At 42.0% G+C, this 22,282-nt stretch overlaps 3 protein-coding genes across 10 annotated transcripts in view; 1 reads left to right on the top strand and 2 right to left on the bottom strand.

Moving 5' to 3' along the window:
• LOC110978095 (phosphatidylinositol 4-phosphate 5-kinase type-1 alpha-like) overlaps positions 1-1,549 on the bottom strand; it is a 53,701-nt gene extending 52,152 nt beyond the window's left edge. For 3 of the 6 annotated variants that reach the window (XM_022232793.2, XM_022232791.2, XM_022232794.2), the window contains exon 1: positions 1,106-1,549. In XM_022232793.2, the coding sequence (XP_022088485.2) occupies positions 1,106-1,199 (94 nt within the window). In that variant the 5' untranslated portion in view covers positions 1,200-1,549. The remainder of the gene's footprint in view (positions 1-1,105) is intronic. The other 3 variants (XM_022232797.2, XM_022232795.2, XM_022232796.2) reach the window with 2 other exon arrangements.
• Positions 1,550-3,501: 1,952 nt separating this feature from the next.
• LOC110978091 (E3 ubiquitin-protein ligase DCST1-like) lies at positions 3,502-18,517 on the top strand. 3 transcript variants are annotated; one of them, XR_015426119.1, is made up of 17 exons: positions 3,502-3,742; positions 5,372-5,494; positions 5,824-6,042; positions 7,006-7,145; positions 7,793-7,970; positions 8,433-8,573; positions 9,531-9,652; positions 10,095-10,249; positions 10,882-10,981; positions 11,224-11,319; positions 12,055-12,181; positions 12,730-12,846; positions 13,274-13,416; positions 14,625-14,738; positions 16,023-16,208; positions 17,049-18,126; positions 18,492-18,517. XR_015426119.1 is itself a non-coding variant. In XM_022232784.2 (16 exons), exons 1-16 carry the CDS (start codon positions 3,703-3,705, stop codon positions 17,112-17,114), a joined length of 2,055 nt encoding a protein of 684 aa, XP_022088476.1. In that variant the 5' UTR covers positions 3,502-3,702; the 3' UTR covers positions 17,115-18,145. The 3 variants fall into 3 exon arrangements, 2 of the variants coding, with proteins under 2 accessions (XP_022088476.1, XP_086995871.1); XM_022232784.2 differs by lacking the exon at positions 18,492-18,517 and having other exon boundaries at positions 5,824-6,030; positions 17,049-18,145; XM_087139745.1 differs by lacking the exon at positions 18,492-18,517 and having other exon boundaries at positions 17,049-18,145.
• The window catches only part of LOC110978090 (atos homolog protein A-like), a 32,288-nt gene continuing 27,785 nt past the window's right edge, over positions 17,780-22,282 (bottom strand). Inside the window, exon 12 of the mRNA XM_022232780.2 lies at positions 17,780-22,187. Within this exon, the coding sequence (XP_022088472.2) occupies positions 22,028-22,187 (160 nt within the window). The 3' untranslated portion in view covers positions 17,780-22,027. The remainder of the gene's footprint in view (positions 22,188-22,282) is intronic.

Below are 22,282 nucleotides of genomic sequence, written 5' to 3'. Positions count from 1 at the left end.
GGACCCTAACATAGAGTGGAGAGCTCAGTTGGTAGAACACCGGTACGGTATTCCAGAGGTCACAGGTTCAACTCCCGTTCGTCAATTCCTTTTTACTTCTTTAATTGACTTGTAAGGGCCTAGTCAGTTTCCTGTACAGTTTGTTTCAAGAAAATAAATTTTAACACGGGCGGTGCCGTTTTGAAAAACGAAGACGTTTCGTGCATTGTAATTCAAGGCACCTGACAGGTGTTCTGTTTACGTTGTACCATACAAAACTGGTACCCTGTCACATCTTGCGTGACAGACGAATAAGGAACCGGTGAAATTAAATTTGAATAACATTAATATGCATGTTATGTACCATGCTCCACACGCATACTATCAAAGTGCATGTGCAACTTATACTAATCAATACTGTGACAACATGAATTATGCATCTACGGCACCTGTCGGGTGCCTTGACTTCCGACGCACGAAACGCTGCCTTCGTTTTTCAAAATGGCGCCGCTCGTGGTCGGCATTTAACAGCACAGGAGGGGTTTTTCGAGGCGCCATACATCGGAAAGTTTACAATTTTGAAAAGCTTTAGGGTGCTGGTATGAAAGTCCAAACTCTGAGAAATGCGCCGGTGTAAGTAAAATTGTCGAGTCATTCTTATTTCGGAAGATATTAGGATTCAAAGTTTGTGACAATCCTGCAGTTTGGCTTTCAGGCATTTAAGACATGCCTTGAAGTAGGGCTGTGGTAGCGACAGATAAGAGACAGATAGTAAAAGCGAGCCACTACAGCCCTATTTGTGGGGTTTATGCGGTACCATGCAATGAAAGGTTGTGTTCATTTGTGGATAATTTGCAAGTGATGTTTGGAGTTTGATTGTGGCATCTGTACATGTACTGGGTAACAAAAATGACAAAAGTAGCAATGTTACTAACTTAACAATGCAGTGGTTGTGATTAGTAGGCCCTGTCATGCCTGTACCCATCATATCAAAATCTCTGTCACTGAACTTTGGCAGGTGGAGTCTGGGTGCACATCACCTGCTGATCACAAGTTAACATCAGCCATGTTCACTATTTTATTTACACCACGCACACAGCCACAGAAAATTAAAACGAACACTTACGGCTATTCCCTGATATGGTACGTTCTCGATCCCGCTCTAGTGGTAATTTCGGCGGCTTGGTTGCTGCCGGCTGCTCAGCAGCAGCGTCCGCCATTTTTAAACTCGGGCACCTGACTGTTTAGTGGCCGGCAGTGCACGATCGAAGGGTGACTAGGCCTAAATGTAAAATTACAGCATCGGTTACGCGGTTCCACGCAACGTTAATGTAACCGGCAAAATGTAAACGTTTTTAGTTCTCTCCTTTACACGTGTAAAGAAAACTGCTACCTCCTACTTCCCAACTGGTCTTTTCATCGGCATTGTCAAATGTGACTGTTCGGCCGATCCATGATTTTCACATGTTTTCAGGCGAAAAGTACATTTTCAGGCAACTCCCTCATCAGATGCCGACCACAAGTACAAGCTGTCAGTCACTTCGTGATACCGGAAACAAGATTTAGTTGGTACCCTTGTGATACACACGCCCATATTTATACGGGTTCGGAGGACTACCAGTTTTATCGCCCTCCGCGATGTAATGTAACGCCCTCAATGATCTTCTGGAGCCATTGCGAGTGAAACCGATACTTCAAGGTGGGCGGATTTTTCAGCAAGACAATTATCAATGATCGCGACGTACGTCATCCGATCATAGTGAAAGGAAAAACAGAAAGATGTGTGCGTCAATCACTACAGACAAACGCATCCCACAGAAAATGCAAATCCACAGGAAAATCGGGCAATCCGCATGGGCGTAAATCCCGAGGGAGTACATATCCCCCCTACTTTTTGCTTCTGAATCTTCCCCATATTTCGTGCTGATAAAACATTAAACTTCATGGTGAAGAATTTTTTGGACTTTCCAACAACAAAATGCATTCAATAATACTAAAACAAGAGATAGGCCTAACACTAAACTTCAAAACAAAACAACCCGTTCTGATGTAAGATTCTATAGTGTAATACGTATTATCTTTATGATGAACATAACCCCCTTGCATAATGCTCTCAGCACACACACCCCCACGTAAACAGTATTGCGTCATCAGTATACAGACGTTTATTGAAATCATAAAATTCAATATGTATAGATAAGTGTTGTACTATTCCGGCATATATATATATATATACATATGTAATGAAACCCACTAAGGTTTTAATTTATTTGGAGAAACGTAGGCCTAATAGGCCCATGCTCCTTTCTTGCGTAAACGATTATGGTAATGACGCGAATGAAAGCGTTACATTGCACAAACTCCGGAAACTCATCTACAGACACAACAGAATCCGGATTGAAACAGCTCCAAAAGTCCCCACTGATTCACAATAGTGGTCCCTGTAATGCGTTGGAAAATATCGGCGAGGAGGGGGAGGCGAGGGTAAATGCGAGTGTTGAATGGACAGCTGGTGTGCGATTATTGGTTGGCTAGGGTAAAATGACTGAAGTCTACTTAAGTTTCTAAAGAGTGGGCAAGTTGCTAAAGAATGTATTCAGCTCACATGCAGTTGCTATTTTTTCACCATTGTTGGTACATGGTTAAAATGAAAACTTTTTATTACTATTAACTCTTTGGCAATTTAGTGTTAGGCTTAAAATGAAACCCTCGGTGGATCTTTTTGAAATGTTCACCTAATAAAAGCTAACTCATTCAAAAATTAATGTTCACTAGCTGATGGGAACAAACTCAGCTGCATGGGTAGGAGATCGGGATGCAGTGACTGGGTGGGGGTAGGAGACTTTGGTGTATTCTTATCACCGACATCGACAGTAGTAAATGTACCAAAATGTATCAACCCGTGCACGACGCATGCAAGCGAAATCAGGAAAATGTACGTAGTTTTATATAGAGTTCTGTCTTTAAAAAAAATCCGCTGGTAGGCTGGGAGTCAATGGAGACGGAGAGTAGACGGAAGACTTTGGCTTCAGATGATCAGTCAAGAAGCCTTGTTTTTGGACTTGGTAGTTGATATCATTGTCTTGAAACCGTTGAGAAGAAAGTTGCAGCAGCACAGCGGGAGAGTACAAATTCACGACGGACAAATGACAAGTTTCTCAATATCGACGAGAATATAATATTAAATCAGTGCACTGGTTTGATAGTACATCCTCATCGATATTCGGAAGCAACCCTTCCATATTTCTCTGATCTACAACTTTCTCAATGTTCATTTTGGGTTGAAAGGTATTATGTCAAAACGAGTGCTGGTAATTTCCCCCTAAAAATCCTACATGATAGACAGGTGGTACAGATTGAAAAAGGCACCACGATCCTAAAGCGCCCTCCAGCTCCAGCTGCCAACAATGCGCCGAGCTCATCAAGAGCGTCGTTTTATTCCATAATTCTATGAGAGCGCCCGACGCAAGCGCGTAGGGCCTGTTTAACGCATAAAGATGCATAGATATAGAATAAAAAAATCATTTTTTAAATCTGTGTATGGATGTGACTCACACGCCGGGATGAATTTTTGAACTTCAGTGCGCGTAATATAGATCTGTCCTGCATGCATTTGGCCTAAATGTCGCAAATATTGTTCGGCATCTGAAGTGGTTTTTAAAGATTTTTATTATTCCATAGACTTGAGTGTTTTCATAAGAGGAAAATCTTCAGCAATTAAAGATGAGCTGCCTAATTGAATTCTTTGACTACTGTGTGCCAGGTAAGATCATTTGGGCATCTGGTGATGTTTCACCCTGTTATCGTAGACATCTGAGTTCAAGCCATATTGTTACTACTGATTCTAATTTTTTTTAAAAGTTAACAAATAATTTTAGAATTTAACTTAATGTCCAAGAAATAGGGGTGCATTTAGCTTCCAAGGGCAAATTCGGAAAAGAATGTTCACGTGGTGGGAGAACAGATTTCTTTTTTGGACTTTTTGGCCCATTGGGCAATCCTTACTTTAAGACACCGCGACATTTTTGTTTCATTCAATTCCAAACTTCTTATACAAGGTGTGTATCAATCCTATAATACATCTTGTTTATGTAGTTTTCAAGTACATTAACATATTCATTTACATATGCTTGTGCACACACGCACCTATGAAATATGGGGGTGATCAGAATATTGACAAGAATATAATATAAAATCAGTGCTCTGGATTCTGGAATATGTGATTGCCGAGCTTTCGGTAACTGAGTACCTTCTTCAGGGCAAGCAGATTCGGTTCAGTTCACCTATGAATCTGTTCACAATTATAAATTCTAATTAGGCATTCTCAACTGTTCGGGTCATAGCTTTCAATTCACTACCTAAGTATATTTTAAAGTGCAACTATTCAGAAATACATTAAAAATAACGGGTTTGTACACGTAAAAGTAGGTACTGCAGCCCACTGACCCTCTCTTGGCTGGCTTATTAATGTTTTAAGTATTGCTATGATGATTTACTGCTCAACCTAAGTCAGTCCGGATGTTCAGATTTAGGCCAAGTTACTTTAATGAACACATTTAAATGCAATCCGGGTACAAACCTCTGATCTACTTTTAAATTTTCGACGGAAACCCGATTTATACATTTGAGTGAGGACTCCCTATACGTTTTCATTGTTATGGTGGGAACAGAGCAGAACGTCAAACTGACCATAATATAAGTCGGTATAGAGGGATCCCAATACGACGCTTTTAGCGTCGATCTGCGCACTTTCGCGTTTGAAAGCGAGGCTGTACGTGTCAGCTTCAATTCTTAATACGATCAGACGATTGAAAGTAAGGAGTCAAGACACAGAATGCATAAAGGTATGTTAAATTCAGTCTTTTCAAGCTGAATTTTTTTTATGGAAGAGTCTTTCAGGATGACTCCACACGTAAATAAAAAGAAAAAAATAACGACCATTGACCGCAAACTAACGTACCTGCGATGGTCGTGTATCTTGAGCAGTGGGCGTGGTTTAAACTGAGCTGGCGTCACACTTAAGAGCCGGATACTCCATGTACTGTGTGGACTCCGCGGGCGCGCGCGAAGAACTTCAACACAGACAACTTTGGTTTCGATGCAGATATGCGCAGACGGCGCTAATGTGAAATCCCTCTATGCATACATTTAAGTCAATAACAAACAACATCGATCATACTCTCAAATGCGAAAGTGATTACTAAGCCTTTGAAAACTGTTCGGCCAGTTTGTGTTTGGCATACGGCAGAGACTTACAGATGTCGAAGTTACTATTGTTTCATTTCGAATGTAGAGGCCTAAACCCTCCTCTAGAGGAAATTATGTCATTATTAAAACGTCATCGAAAATAAGCTTGATAGACTGGATCAATTTTTTCTCTCATTGGTAACAGACGTGAAGCGGGCTGTTAAGAAGATCTGCCCATGTTTGTACCGCATCATATGGGGAGAGACATGGGAGTTTGTCATGGTGAAGACAGTACTAGGCTTCGCCTTCGGAGGCCTACTCGGTGCTGGTAAGTTTGGAGGGAAGTGCACAGATCAAGCGAATTTTCTACTCTGAGGTCATCTTAAGTTTGCATGGCAGCTCTAGGAATGACCAGAATTTGCACCACGCTCCATTCCTCATTTTTCTCAAAGTCAGTGTCACTTTTTTTTTGTAGGAATGGCAGTAGCAACTGTTTATGAGAAATGCTATAGTTCGCTGGTCGCGACCTTTTCTTATAAGAGGTTGCACTTCGTATAAAGTAGCTTTGTTGTACTATGATGACACGTGAACTTGCGCACTGAGATTCATACAGATCGAAGTTTTTAGGCTAGAGGATTTGTTTCTTTTATTTTTCAGCCCTCTATTTCTTCGTGATAAATCGTATAACCGCCCTTCCACCCGACGGTCGGGAAGCGTTCGGAGCTGTCATCACCCTTGTGCTAGCGGCAGGCTTCGCACTGTCACTTCAGCTGCGATGTATTATGATTCTCGTTCTGCCGAATTTCTTCGGTCGACACGGCAGAAGTCTTCTCGCCTCGTTCGCCTTTGTCCTGTTGCTCAGTGGTAAAGTTTGGGGTTTGTACAACCGGTACAGGGCATCGACGATTTCTTGCCCCAATTTTAAACTAGAAGAGGCATTTCGCTCCACTTCTGTAATACAACGTGCATTACTTATTCCCTTAGGCGCAGGCGTTATAGTATTAAAACTGATTACATGTAACTGACCAATCAGTGGCCTAGTGAAGTGCAAGCAGTCCTATCGATCCGGTTCGTTTCAAGTTTAAACCACGTCCACTGCACATGCACACTGCACACAGAGTTATAAGCATTGATCGTCATTAACGTATGTGGAACCGTGGAACCGGAAGTTAACGCGGAACTTCAGTGTTCGTCCAATGAGAGCCTGCAATCAGTGGCGCGTCCGCGTGTACATGGCAAAGTCACTTACGAACCGGATTGTTGCACCAAGGGAAAGTCGTGCCCAATTGAAAAGCAGTACCAATAAGAATATGGAACATTCGGCCAATCAAAATGAGCGCAGAGTTCTTAAAGGAATAAGAGTGAGCGATTGGATCTCTGCTGGTGACGTAATCAAAATTGACATCTGTCGGTGATGTACGCTGTGTGCATGTGTCAATTCTTTTCAAAAGGTTTTACTTTTATGGTTGAGTTGCATGGGGTCTTTTGTTTATGAACTTGGAAGTGACTCGTGGGTAAATAACACAAATTGGTTGTGAGTGTCAGGGGCGTGGAGATTGGGAGAGAGGTGGAGAGCGCCCCCCCAATAATTCCAATCGGCAAATATAGCTTCGAAGGTAAATGAATCCAACACTAGTACATAAACGATATACCTTGGCCATCGGCATTCCCCCCTGAAGCACAAACTGTATACCACAGATTTATATTTAATACAACATGAGGTTGCTGAACAAAATACAAGTCGGCAAATTGACTCTGGCACCACCAAAGTTGCCTTTGCTACGCCCCTTTTGAACGTACATGCAACTGCGGTTCTTGGCATTTATGGCAAACCTGCAGGTCCTGTCAATAACATCGTGAGAAATTCCAAGGAGTCGGCCCGGGCTATCTCGTGCACTTCCTCGCTGACGTTCAACCACAGCAGAGAACTCTTCTTGCTCCTTCACAAGCCTTTCACTGATGCCTTCCAGAACGTTAGGGTAGGATCGATTATGGTAGATTAAAAGATGCATTTCAAGGGAAGTTTTTTTAATGGACATCATGTGATGGAGTAAGGATTTTTCCAAAACGTTTTGCTGACATGAGAAGTCCAGGAATTTTCAGGGGGGGGGAGCTGATATGTTGCAGACGAACCATAGAGAGAGACCCTGAACACCAAATTGTGATTTGGGACAGGAAATTTGGGAGAATTTGTGGTATCTTGTAAGTAGTTAATATAATTTAGAGATCAGTAAGCCACTCAATAGTCGTCTTTCGTAGACCCTCAAATTCTCATCCTCTGAAAAAATATATGTAGTTCAGAGAACAGACGAAAGGTAAATACATTTTTAGAGTATGGCATAATTTTTGTCGAATTGAAGGCACTTTGAAAAACAAAATTAAAAAATAGCTGGTTTAGGCTGGACAGATTTAGTAGAGACAAGACTAAAAGGCACCCCTCTACACATTTGGAATACTGAACAAACTTCTAGCAGAGCCACGCACTCGTGGAATGGCAAAGAACATCATTATGTCGTGCTACCCACTGCCTTCAAAACAGCACCATCAAATGAAGGCACGCCACAAAATACATGCATGTCCTATGACTCGTAATCCATTCCCACCCGGATGCCGCGAAAAACTGCAGGGACGGAGCGAAGAGATCGAACGCGAGGCCAAAAATGTCCAACAGGAATTTCTAGACTTTGAGGACGAGGTGGAAGGAAACGATGTCGGTGGTGGAAAGAAGAGGAAGTACTCCGGCACACAATCACCAGAAACACTGGAGAAGGCTTACAACTTCAGGAATGCCGAGAGATGCGAATGTAAGGCAATCAATAAAGACACTACATGGAAGTTTTATCCTTGTGAACAAATTGTATAACAAATAATTGAAAAACCGAAGTACAAAATATGTAACCTGAATGCGATTTGTGAGTAATACAGCATTTGTATATAAAATGTTAGACTGTTTGTCATACACATTAATCTACATATCTTGTGGTCTTGTCCCTTCATCAAAGCAATGTTAGAAGGTAGGACTTGACCAAGTGTTATGTACTATTTGATTGACTTCAGATATATGTATTTATAAGTGTCCTGAGATTTGAGTAGTGCCTTCATAAAAAGTGGAGGGTGACCATGCAGAGACTTAACTTTATACATGAGCAGAGCATCTTAAAACAGAACTGTAGTGTCTCAAAACAACAGCAGAGCGACTTGACATGGAAAAATTCTACATGAAAATACAAACACTAACTTGTGGCAGATATCTTTTCCTTTTCCAGATTTGTTTGACAAAGGAATGCAGACGTGCAAGAGGGAATTAAAGAAAATGGAAGACGAATGCTTCAACCAGAAAAAGGGGCTTTTTCAAAAGCTCTTTTGTCTCCCACTGAAATTTGAAAGAATGTGCAATCTGGTTAATTGTAAGTAGGCATTCTCAGATGCTTATACACACATCCATTTCAGGCTGACAAGCATCTGTCAAGCTAGAATCTGTATGTGAACATGACAGGGATATTTACTCTGCCCAGCAATGACATTCCGTAGGGTGGATGCCCTGCATGCATGCGCTTATTTCCCCACGTGAGGTGACAGAGTATTCACAAGTGTTAAATTCCACAACTGTTTGTGTGTGGCTCAGTTATACACCACCAGTGATATTTGATTGTCAACCTAGCCTCTTCCTGTGTCACTGGCTGGTGAGTAATCATATCGAGAGCCTGAGATGCCTATCGAGTCATCCAGAGTTGTAAGGTTTCAAGATAGTGACTCAATTTGAGTGTAACTCGAGTCATGATTTTCTGGCAACTATGCATGAGTCCCAATGGGTATTGACTCCACTTGACTCAAGTCACTTTTGGGGTGTGTCTCAGTTATACGCCACCAGCAATATTTGATGGACTTGACTTGAGTCACGATGTCAAAACGATTGACTCAAGTCCCAAAATTTAGTGAGTCATAAGTGGGCCCCCCCAGATCTGCCCTTGAGTGCTCCTTGGATATACATAGACAAAATTTCAGAAAGAAACAACTGGAGCTCCTCAGGAAGTTCATCATACCGTATGGCTAGTGTCCAAAGCTCTTGCCTCTCACCACTGAAGTCCTTGGTTCGATTCCCAGCCCGGGCCATGATGAGATTAGTTGCTTGGTTCTCTCCAGTGCCACGGGGGGTTTTCCGTGATCAACACTAACTGTCTTTGCTCCATGGGCAGATGTAGGTCATTTCATGGCTGCTCAATGTGTCCTTGCATACCTTTGCCTAGAACATGTTTGCAGCTGACTTTACAGTGCGCATGAACACATGTTGTACGAAATTTGTGCTTAATAAATGAATACATTGTAATTCCCAATGATCAATTTTTGTTTCCCTTGGGTTGCAGTGTTTCGGTTCATATGTAAACAAGTCCCCGAGGCGCCTTCAGAATTTGGCGAGATGTACTTGACGCTAAGAAGAGGAATCCACTCCTTTGATACTAACTTCAAGGTGGACCTACGTTGGCAAGTACGTCATTGGACGCTCAAATGGGCACCAAACATTTATCTGTCACAAAAGAATGCTTCAATCAGTTTCAGAGGCATCTTTTATCTCTGGAAGACACCAGTTTCTCCGAAATTTGTTCTCTCCTACCTTTTATGGACTTCTTACCTCACAAAATAAATAATCTTTCAGTGTGATAGTATTTGCCTGAAAATTTCATGCAGTCTTGGAAATCTTTAGTCTACTGTTTAAGTTCTCTTTTGTGTCTCTGTTCACAGGGACTTGCTAAACACCTCATCACCTCCTTACCCTCTTTGGCCTCATGCATGGTTTTGAGAAAAATCCCCCACTTGGGGCTTAGATTTTCCTGTAAATGATTCTTTGGAGCAGTGGTGAATATCAACGATAACAAAAGACTTATTTGGCTTCTGGTCATTCAAACTTTTGGTCATCCTTTGCCAATTAGATGACCAAGTTCCCAGACATCCTGAATGGCACATCGATAACCGAGGTCCGGGCGAGGATGGCATACGAGATGAGAGTGCGCAAGCAGTGGTTTGAGGCCATCACAGCCCTGGCCAAAATCTTCCTGTCATTCATGTTCATCCTGGTGTTCAAGAGGTAAAGCAGAACAGATGTCAGGAGCTGGAGACTGATGTAAATTGAGCCGTTATGTCCTGGCCCCCTAAAATGAAAAATGCAATTAGATTCTCATGAATTAACAAACCCTACGTGAAACAGTCTGGAGAGTGTCTGCCAATTTTATGCCCTTATTTTAGGATTACTTCCAAAAGGTGCAAATTATCGTCCACACCTGGAGTTTGGAACCTTCCACACCCATGAATTCAACTCCTACCATGTGTATGCTTGCATAGACATATACAGGTACAGTTGAACCCCAGTCATGAGAGTCATGAGACCACTCTCAATATGCCATCAAGGCTTTATAACATGGAAAAGTTTCGAGCACAAGTCAGTTTGTATTCGCTTTCTGATATAGATAATGCCCAGCTCCCCCCTGTTGTAACAATTAAGGTACATGCAAGTTGGTACCTGACTAAAAATTTAAAAGCACCCTTGTGGTTTACTAATGCTCAGAAAAAAAAATGAATGGTAATTGTTTGCAGGAACTCGTAAAACTCCACAGCTCTTCACCAAGTGTGCCATTTACACTAAAACTATCCAGTGGGACTTCAGTTATGCAATTTTTGTTTGTAACTGTTTTTTTTTTTTTTTTTTGGCTTCACTGACAGTGCAAGCAACTACAGTTCCAAGTACCTGACAAATGTCAGCTTTGACAATGTCTACCTGACAGCTTACTTCAGGAAAATTGATGCGAGGAGAAGAAAACAGGTGAATTCTCAACAAGTTGTGAAAAAACACAAGTTAGCGCATTGTACCATTGAAATTCATGATTTTGTCACCGGTTATGTGAATAGGTTGTAACTTAGTTTGAGACGGGATAACTTATGGGGGACTGGTGATGGACTTGAGGGACTTGTGATGGACTTGAGGGACTTGTGATGGACTTTACCACAGCCATACTTAGTTCTTACAAACTTTCACCATTCTGTTATTCTCCTTGGTATCCACAGAATAAGAGGACACTCCTTCCACAGAAGAAGTCAGAGTCAAATGACATCATCGAAGCTGCCCGCTGGAAACTTAGACGGGAGGAAAAGAAATCAATGGTCAGTGACTGGAACTTCCGACACAAATTTGTGCATCTCAAAGGGGGTCAATTAACCGAGTACCAATTCATGAGACAGGTGAATCAATCACATCATCCAGTCTCAAGTCAAATCGTTATCCAAATAACTGATGAAGATGTTCCTACAGTATGTCAAGGTTCATACCCAGTCGCTTGTAACCAGACTTAAGCCCTTATAATTAAGGGGAACTCAAGTGCAACATGGACCCCCTGCCTAACGCAAATTCTGGCAGTGGGTCATTTTTTTATCAAAGTAAAAAAAATTCAACTAAATAAAAATAAACAACCGTCCAGAGTTGTGCCTTAAATTTTCTTCAACTTGAAAGCTACAGTAAAAAAGTGTTAAGTAAACATGGGTACACAACAGAAAAGGGTGGACTTTCATAGGGTACTGCTCCAGTGGAAACATTTTAAACCTGTTTTTTAAAAATGTAGTTTTGATGAGGTTATCAACTCTATTTCCCTACACATCCTTTCCTAGAGCCTCCTTGAATACTCCTAAAACTTCCACTCTCCTGGAAACCATGGTGGATCATTTGTTCTCAACTTTAACAGGCATCATGCCCATATAGAAAAATATCAGCTGGGTGCTACAGGTCCCCTTAACTTGCCAGAATTCCAAACATCCTGGAGTTTTTTTTGAAGGTGCTGCAACAATGATGCTATTATTTTGTGGGTTGATATTTTCCTGTTTTCTTCTTGTTTTTTGGACAAGGTTGTAGGTACAGTAAGACTGCTCATGCAGGTCATCGTGTCGGTAATTTTAGTCTTCTTTGACAGCCTCTTCTACAACATGCTGGACCTGATTCGACGGCACAGTCATGTGGATTTCACCTTTAAAGGTTAGTCTCCATTCAAGGTGCCAGGGTGGAATGAGACTCATGACTCAGAAAATAAATTGACAAGCTGCCATAAAGCTTTGTGGTTCACACCAACTTCGAGATATCACGTTTGTATAGGAAGTATGCATGTCCAGGCAAGTTTAAATTGACATCAGTCCTAATTTTGAATGGCTGGTTAGCTCTGCACCATGCAGTCAAGTACTTGAGCATTGCATTCCCTTAAATGAGGGCAATTTGGAGTGTTAATGGTCACATCATTGCATTTGATGTATGAAATATCTTGTGAGTTAATCGAACTTCAAGGAACCCAAATCAAACCTTGCCCTTTATTCTTTTTTATGTGTCTTCCTTAAACTTCAGTTTGATTTAACAAGTAAGAAAACCGTTTTTTCTGTCTATCTTTTAACGTCTTAAGTACACTCTGAGCTTGTCAGGGTCCTTGGGCCAGCTCAAATCATAACAAAAGTACATTTTGAACTAGGACACTAAGATGGGTAGAAATCTCTTGTATTTGATGTTTTGTAAAGGTGACAGTCTTACCATTACAGGTGAGCATGCCCTTCGAATCGGTGTCTTAGGAAATGGGATCATAGCCAAGCTATTTAAAAAAGTTCTGTCTGCATTCGACCAGCATCATGCTGTGAACAAGTTGAGCAGTAACAAGCGTAAGTTCAGCTGCTCCGCCGTATCAGTTTGAACATGTACATCCAGAATTTGACGCACAGACTCTTTACAAAACTGATTTCAAATTAATCTGCCAATATTCCCCCTTTTCAAGATTTCTTGGTAGTTTCAACTGGAAAAAAAACAGAAGTCAAATCATATACACTCACCTCACAACTGGAAAATAGTTCACCGGATTTGCTATTCACTAATCAAGCCAGCTTGTTCTCAGTTTTAGAATAGGGTTTGAGTATTGCTCACTTAGTTATTTTCCCTGTTAAATGCAATAAGTGCCGATTGAAAATGGATTCCAGGTTGATAACAGTAAAATGCACTCCTACGGTGACTTTTTTGTGCTCACAAAATATAAAAAAAACATGGCCCAAGAAACTCAGCCAATCCACTGAGGCCTTCTCTCTTCAAATCCAGAATGTCTCCCTCGACCCCACCAGCCAGATCAGCAGATGATCATCATGATCTTTGGCGTGCTCGGGGGCATCTGGCTGCTCTTGTACTTCCAAGCCTACGGACTGCGATTACGGAGAGTCATCTGTGCTTACTTCTATCCAAAGGTAAGAAAAGTGTGTTCGGGGCCCAAAGTCATAGGGCTGGATGGCCAAAACAATCAGCAGATGAAACTTAATGTAGGGATCTGGGAATTCCCAGTTTAATTTAGCGAATTGTGTGACCTTTGAACCTTGTGCACGTCTTCAAGGCGTGATTGGCCCACGTGGGTGCACAGAATGTACAGTACAAGTATTTTCTGTAAGTCTTGCCTGTCGGCCGGAAGTGGCCTACAATGTGATACTTTTTGGCGGCACTGAAGTTGGGCGAGTTTCCAAGTTTTTTTCGGAAAAGCGGGGTGCTGTGAGAGGCGACTGGGAAAATGGACGTTGTGATGGCTCGGCCGGGAATCACATAGATTAGCACCGGTTTAATTGTCCAAGCAGTTGTGATTATAAAAGAAATCCAGTCCACTTGACACACCTAAGTCTTTCAGTGTCTGCTGAACTTTCTTTTTGCCTGCCTGGCCTCCAATTCCCCCTTCAGTGGCAGACGGACTGCCGCCCCCGAGCGATCGGCCAGGGGGCCGGACCGCTACAAAAAGCAAATCTGTTTCTTGCTGAATTGTACCAGACATGCAGCTGGCAAAGACTTCTCAACTTGTACTTGAAAGAAATCTTGCCTAAAATCCCAATCTTGTGGTCAAATCCTCACGGGCAGGTCCAACATAAACTCAACACAACTTTTCCAATCTTAAGTCGAGTCACAGTCATTCAAAAGAACATTCCTTTGTCATTCCTCATCAGAACAGAACTGTGGTTTGACTCGTGACTGATTTTGGATTGACTAATGATAAGATGAAGGCTGTGACCATGACGAAAGGTCACGCTTGTGATGGGTAATAACACATGCACGTACAGCTGTAATGAAGCCACTGGCTTGCAAATTGCACCCACTTCCCGCATGAGCTTGTACTCCTAGCCAACTCTACCATACCCGATGTACTCGTTGATGGCAGAACACGTCTGTACAACAGTAGTTATTTTTAAATTTAAATCAGCCTCTGGAAATGATCTGAAGGCCGAGTCAGATATGTGAAGGGAATTTCTTACCCTGAATGAAATTGAGAATGAGCGCACATCAGGCCTTCAACACCAGTATCGCTATCAGTGATATAATAGAAGAGATAGAGTTGGTATTCTATCCTGTTCCCTGCCGACATCCAAGACTACCTTCCTCATTGACGTTTTTCTATTTGGATTTGGCCACCCCACAGAAGGAGAAACAGCGTGTCTTGTTCCTGTACAACGACCTGCTTAAGAAGAGAGTAGGCTTCCTGAAATACATGAGACTGAAGGTGCGACAGCTTGCCAGGGAGAAGAAACTGGCGGTAAGGTAGACCTTGCCTTAAATTCCACAGGCCCAACCTTGTACAAGAAAATGGCTTAGACTGACCATATCGTCGCATATCTGACGAACCGACAAATAAGAAATATCACTGTTTTCGAGAAAACATGTTTTCTGTTAGGCAGTTATTGCGTGCTCATTTTTGATATCTAATTCAACCCTCTTTTGATCTCTGTGTATAAAATAGACAAAATTGGTCTTTAAAATCATTTCCTAACTTGCGTTTTGACTCTGTGTGCAATACTTTGAATACTGCTGTCAAACCTATTCGTCAGTTGGTGAGATAAAAATCTGAAAATCACCAGAACGGTCGATTCGCCAATTTGTCAGATATGCGATGATATCATCATGGATCCCCCATCCCTGTGATGCTCCGACCAATTGAAGCTGTGACGACATCACCTACTGCTGGACAATTAAAGTCCCATGTGCATGCACTTGAGTAAAATGTCGACGCTTGGAGAATACAGTGAGGCATATTAACTACTTCACAATGGAGGACGTGCATGACGTACATGGCTATCTGATCAAAGATCAAGTGAAAGCTACGCTCAAGAATTTGGGATCTGTCATGAACAAATGGGCAGAAACTACTCAAACCAGGCCAGCTTGGATGCGCCTCTGCCAACAAGATATTCAAATGATCGAGCCCAAAAGACGTCAAGCAGTGGATCAGAGACGTGCCCGTTGAAAGAGAAGGCAGGCTGAACTCCACAAGGTCTCATCCAACCTGCCTTTCAATGCTCTTTTTGTGACAAGACTCCTATTAGGGAATAGGGAAGTTTGCCCACAAAAGAACCCACCGGAGAGGTCAGGCTTCTTCAACTGATCCTCGATATCGATGTGGCCAACATGGCTGTCTGTATGTAGGCGTGGTCATTGGCATTATGGCACTAACAATAAAGGGCTTGGAATTGACCTCCATCTGCTGTTAACTGTTTATCAGTTACTGCTTGGTTCCCCTTCCCGCCGTGTTGAACTTGGACTTGGACTGCTGTGCTCGGCCAATTGTAGCAAATACATGTATTGATCTATGGACCTGCCTCAGAGTGTTGAAAAAATATGAGGCTGTAGTGAAAAATCTTGTACAATACTGCTAAAGTGATTCTAAGCAAATCACTTGTGGGGAAACTGAAGGAGGCAGTGGCCAATTTATTACTTGAGGCTGAATTGTGTCACCGATTTCAGGACCCTGCCTGTGTTAAACACTGGCCCTTAACTGAGCTTATACAGTTTGGTCGATTGATTGTAACTTACCTCTCGTCAGGACAAGATTGGAACTCTTCGGACATTGCGAACCCGCTGTCCTCGCCTGTGCTGCTGGCTGGCCCTCTGCAAGCTGGGCCGGCGCAAGTGCCTGGTATGCGAAGACTACGAGGGGGCGGGCTTCCAAGAGTGTCCCACCGAGGGGTGCGACTTCATCTACTGCAAAGACTGCTGGAAGGATGTTAAGGTGAGGGTCTGGGAAACTGGTTTAGGGCAAAGTGCAGCCATCGTGTTTGCACCTGATGTGCTACCGATATGTTTCACACTAAAAATAGACTTAGTGGTTACCACCGGGGTTTCAGGCTTTTTAGAAACTTAAAATCAAATGGGCGGTGTGAACACTTTGAAATGAGGTCAAATTTACCTAACTGGCCAGAGCCCACCTCCGTCCTAGTCCCATTGACCCTCTCATGCCGAGCTCAACTCTCAACAGCACTATTTTTATCCTCTGAAACTCTTCAACTCACTTTAGAAGGTCACACTGACTGCATAATGAAGACTTTCACTGTAGTGTTCCGACGGGTTACGCAAGCATGTAAAGGGCATGGGAGGCATGACAGATGGCCCAAACAATGCGGGCGATAAACAATAGTGCGCCTCCAAGAGTTTGTAACGTGTTGACCAATCACAGAGCGCAAAATCTGTCGACCCTTTCAAAATGCGCATTGGGTTGAAAAGAGCCACTGCTGGTCGGCAGTGTTCATTTGTTTGTAGCAATGCGACCGTAATGCATGCATTTCATAGTTGTCCGTGAACTGCCAAAGTTCAGTTCCAACCAGAGGAGCCTCTGTCGCTAAGAAAATTGCACCCTCTCTTGGTCTAGCTCGAGGCTCACAGTGTAAGACTGAATGACTTGTGATAGACTTGCCGGGGACTTGTGACGGACTCACCTTTACCACTAACACCAGCTGAGGTAAAAACAGGCTTCTTTACGACATCCAGTTTTCGGGCAAGCAAAAGTGACTTGGTTGGGTTGCACATACCTGCCAAGTTTAATCTCCTTTCCTCCCTCCTCTCGCTCTTCCAGATGAAATGCTACGCCTGCAAGGTCTACGCCAGCGGGAGTGATGATGACTTCTTCTCAGACGACTAAGGAGCAGGCTGGAGTCCAACTTGCAGTTGCAGTCTTCGTTTCACACCGAGACTGCCGAGGCCAACGGGAAAAGAATACCTTGAATCAATGAACGAGGTGCAACTGTGGAGTAACACTGATGTTAGAGCTTCTTCTGTGCTGAATCTTCCATTCAGGAATACGCCAGACGGGCTTGAAAATGACACATCCTTTTGTTGAACATTGTGGGGACTTGTTTGTAAGTTTGAACTTGAATGTTCTAAGCAGTAACAAGGCTTATGTTCAGGGTCTACCTTCCACTATGGTACATAATTGGTGCATTTGTACATGCATTATGGGTGCGATGCCTTTTCTGGGTGTAAACCTTTCACTAGGTTGAACCACTGTCGTAGAAGTCTTACTTGGCTAATGCAATGTTGCCAAGAAACTCTTGGCTATACGGACATCTGTTACAGCATGGAGCACATTGCAATTAAACACAGTGGAAGAGATTGCTTCAAACAGTTCCTCGAGTTTCAAAAGTCACATGTAAAAAGACATCCCACTTACCTTGTCACCTGCCAACATCACAGACACATCTTCAGTGTAGCAACTATCATTCAGGCAATTACCTTGTTCTCTGCGGTAATTATTGTGAGCCAATGATGATTTCCCACACCAATAACATGACCAGCTGTACGGGGCACTTTCGATGTTACATATGAATAAATACATATTTTATTCTTACTTCCAGATAAATTAAACTCTTTTAAAAGTGATACCACATAATCTGTCATAAATACATTTTGTTATTTCATATTGAACATAGCATGCACCTTATTATCCTAAGAAAAAAAAAGAAAAGGTTATCTTTAATATGTTAATTACCAGTATGATATGCATGTACTTTGTTACTTTAACATAAGTTGGTTGGAGGATATTTTTAGACTTTTTTTATCACCGCAGAAAAGCGTAACAACAATGAGGTTATTTCATCATTTCCTTTGACAACAGTGAATGTTGATAGCCATGCCTGGGTCGTGGCAACAGGACTGTAAGTTTTTCTCATTTTAGCACTGGCTCGTTGGACTCAATTTTTTTGCGTTTGATTACCAATGGCTAACAATCTAACAATATTTAGCCAAAAAAATTGGTCAACATAAAAGAAAGCAAAGTGCTACAATATCTCATAGCTCACAAGAATGCCAAACATTTCTGAATAACTCAAATAAACCATTCAACCAGCCCTAATGGCAAAATCATGGTGGTGGTGGTGGTGGGGTTAGCAAGTTCCACTGGATATCATCCTGCATGACAATGCACCTGATTCTCTGTGTCTGTGTCAAGAAACGAAAACAGAGTCAAGACCAATGACTGTGCATTTAAAACTGTTCTTCCTTTCATCTTTGGCGAATACAGGTTCTTTTGTCTCAGCACAGCGACAAGGCACAGAGCAATTGAATCCATTTTTTTTTTTTTTTGGGTGGTCATTTTAACACAAGCACATTGTCACCTATGCAGTTTCTTCCAGAGACCACACCAGCTCCCCTGACACAAGCTATCTGGTATAGAGGGTGCAGTATGTTTACACAAGCTAAAAAAGCTCCACATCATGTCAAAATCAATACAGGCGTTTCACAATAGTGCGCCACCAAGAGGTTGCAATGTGGTGTCCCAGCAGTGGCCACTGTATGCGGTGCATGTTTGAATGGGTTGGCACGTCTGGACATGGCGACTGCCGATGCACATTTAGAAGGAGTCGACACATTTTGCGCATTGTGATTTGCCAACGCCGTGCAAACTGTTGGTGGCACGCTATTGTGAAATGCCCGTATTGAAAACCAGCCAGGTTTTCACCTTGAGTCTTTTGAAATGGATTGCAATCACTCTTTACAGACAACAAAGTATCTACAGTTCCATTTCCATATATTTTGCATGCATGGTCTGGTAAACTATACATTTCAAATCTTGAGTCAAAAGTGGCAGCAAGTCAGAAAGCTTTGCAGTTGAGCCATCGTCAAATGTGTTCCCTCGCTAAACCCTGACCTGTCTCGGTTTTCTCTCAATAAACACCAAATGAAACAAACAGGATCTCATACCAGACACAAGCTAAATCCAACAAAATGTCTTGCTGTGATCTACAGATGGCGAGAAAATTTACCGGAGGACTCTATGCACAAGTTGCCTTCACGGTGATTCAGACTGCGAATCACAAGACCACAGCTGGAGGTTACGCACACTATGGAAGTTATAGGCTAGTGGCTTATCTCGTTTCCACTGTATTCAATACCGCTGACTGCAGCCAAGTTATTGGGATATGGCTAGGGAGATAGATGAGACAGAAGTTCAAAGACCACTGCACAAAGATTCAAGTTTGTGCACATTCAGGTGAAAACTACTGATGTACCGTGTGCCATACACATGCACAGAAGTGTGTGTCAGGCAAGATGGAGCCTTGAGTGTAGTCACACGATGTCAACACTGATTCCACATTGCGTCCCTCACTAAAAAGATATGATAGTGTCCAACGGTTGTGGCTATGAACCTATGGCTAGATATCACACATGCCTCTATGAAAGTCACTGATTATCAGATGCAGCCATTTCCCATAGGTGCGAGTGCTCCTCAGCTGCAGCCAGTTAAATTGGACACCAACTTCTCAATAAATTTGTAGCCCGCCTGTGTATTCAGTATTCTGCAACTTTCCAGATAAAGTGCACACGTGGCTATACAATGCCAGCTTCTTAGCAGTACCAAGGAAAAGGGCTCTGTGCTATTACTTTACCTTTCTACAACTTCAGCTTCAGTCTCACTAACATTCCAAACTGTATAACAGATTTGTACAAATTCATTACGATATCTTACAAATGACAACAACCGTCATGAATTATGGGTGTGGCTTGGCACACATGCACTGGGCAGTGCGTTTGGTTTTTTTTTGGCTAATAATTACAGAATCATGATTAAAAAATAAATAGATATATCACTTTAAGAATGAGAAAATGCTGCTATCCAGTTTATCATCTTGAAACACTGTACAAGTTCAAACACAATCACCATCCAACATCACACTCAAGAGTATCTTGTTATCAAAAGAGGAATCTCAAAAGAGCTGAAAATGCAAACCTCCTTCAGCCATCTTGACTTGGTCCCTGTCAGAGTCCATCACAAGTCCTTCCACAAGTCTCTTCACAAGGCCAGTCGTAAGTAACAGTGTGAACAATGACATAAGAATGTTTTTGTCACAGCTCATTTGAATAGCTTGTGAATTGGCTTAAGGATGACTTGTGATGGACTCCAATACAACACTGTTCCTTGTAGCCAATGATATGTCTTGCAAGTTACGCTGAGCCAAAAGGTACTGACTGCTTGTATTTCTATCTGCTCACCAAACACCATCTGTCATGGTCTGACATTTCAACCATGAACTAGTTTGGGTGCATCGACAGAAATAGTTATGAACACAGTTTCCATTCAAACTGCTAGACAAAATAAACTGCTAACCTTTGACACAAGATCAGATGGCAAAGGTCATTCCCAGAGAGCAGTGTCGTTGCTGGGAGACAAAATATATGTGTGGGCTTTTTCAGTCAGAATTTTCATTGTTCTGTGACTCATGACTGTCCTTTTTACTTGACTTGTTTATTGCACGAAACTAAAAAAATCTTAATCAAAAAATTAATACAATGATAGATTCATTACAATAAATACACATGTATAATAATCAAAAATTTGACAAAATTGCAAAAAACACAAGACAAAAATTTTCAAAACAGCAGGCACAGAAGCCAAGGTAATGTTTGCGTCTTTTGTGGTGGCAGAAAAGTTAAGGCCTCCAAGACACTTTGAATTTTTCAAATATATGAGCCCCAAGGCTCAATTAAAAATAAAGTTTTGCTGGAAATACTACATGATTTTTTTTCTCTTTTTGTGCTTCTTAAATCCTGCTCCCATTACAAGCTTGAAAACATAGGTCATCTGGAAAAAAAAGGATAATTACCAGCAATGTTTCTTTAACCACTTGCTGCCACGGAACCCCATTTCGGGCACATAGACTTAATACACGAAACCGGGGAGCCCGAAACCGGACAAAAGAGCCGGGCCTTATAACAAAAGACCGTACTCGGAACAAAAGACCGAGCTGCTGGGAATTGCCAACTTTTTTTCGGTTGTCAATAGCAGGGGAAAACCGTCCTTTGTTTGAGAGATTATACCACTGTTTGTGGCATTCAGTATGAGTGGATTACCACCGGGGACAAAAGCGCTCCAGTGATGAGTGATTACCTACCGATGCACACTTAATCTGGCACCCATTGAAAAGACGCCGCTAGCGCACTGTGTCAGTTTCGGGAACAGAAGAAAGTTACATAACACTGCACAATCTGGGCTCTTTTTACAAAGGCAGCAAGCCTCGCTGAAAAACTCAGGCATCAATAGATGTTGTCTGTCAGATTAGAGTAGTCACCAGACAGTTTTTCGCGTGGGTGTAGTAAATGAAGCTCTGATTTTTGAACAATTTTGAAAATGGAAAATCTCCCGGGTTTACGTCATGCAATTTCAAATTACATCTGGCAGCAAGTGGTTAAGAAGAAAGAACAGATGTCGCACACTTTCCAATCGAAGCCTTAAAAAATTATTTCTAACAACTTTGAAAACAGAGTTTTACATTTTGAGCTTTTGGGGGAGGATTTTTAGTGCTTTTCTTTATCTCTTTTGGTTTATCAAAACAGACGACTGCACACACATCATCCGTACACAAAATATATACACACATAATGGTCATGTTATGCTTAAACAATGCATAAAAGGGGCATGAATTATTCTTGAGCTCTCTGTAAATATATCGTTGGATTTATCTACAATTCATGCGAATGGAAGCTTAGAAATTCATCCATTGTTCATGATATGCACTGGATAAATAAACCTGACACAAAAGCTACGTCACAGGCAAACCGTTATCGCTTCTTAGGTGAGAAACGTGGGTTGGTTGGTGTCTCAGTAAAAGAGCGAAGTTCGTAAGTACCAAGTGCAGACTCCAGATCGGGACTGTGACGGGCAAAAATCATCCGGATGTCCGTGTGGAGGTAGATCTTTCCAGATTTGGAGCTTTGAAACCTACCGGTAGCAGAATGATAAAGTAAAGAGCTTTATAAGTGGCCTTCTTGTAAAGACAGTACAGGGAGCAACAGGCAGAACAGTTTGGGACAATG

Source organism: Acanthaster planci, linkage group LG08, assembly GCF_054643075.1.
Source record: "Acanthaster planci isolate LZ-2023a linkage group LG08, COTS_SCS, whole genome shotgun sequence".
In the NCBI taxonomy this organism is placed as follows: Eukaryota; Metazoa; Echinodermata; class Asteroidea; order Valvatida; family Acanthasteridae; genus Acanthaster; species Acanthaster planci.
This window is presented reverse-complemented; position numbering and strand designations above follow the sequence as displayed.

Coding starts and splice junctions, on each gene's coding strand:
- LOC110978091 (XM_087139745.1), top strand. CDS start 3,703: ATGAGCTGCCTAATTGAATTCTTTGACTACTGTGTGCCAG. Junction 12,182..12,729: donor TGTGGATTTCACCTTTAAAG/GTTAGTCTCCAT, acceptor TTACCATTACAG/GTGAGCATGCCCTTCGAATC. Junction 12,847..13,273: donor CAAGTTGAGCAGTAACAAGC/GTAAGTTCAGCT, acceptor CTTCAAATCCAG/AATGTCTCCCTCGACCCCAC.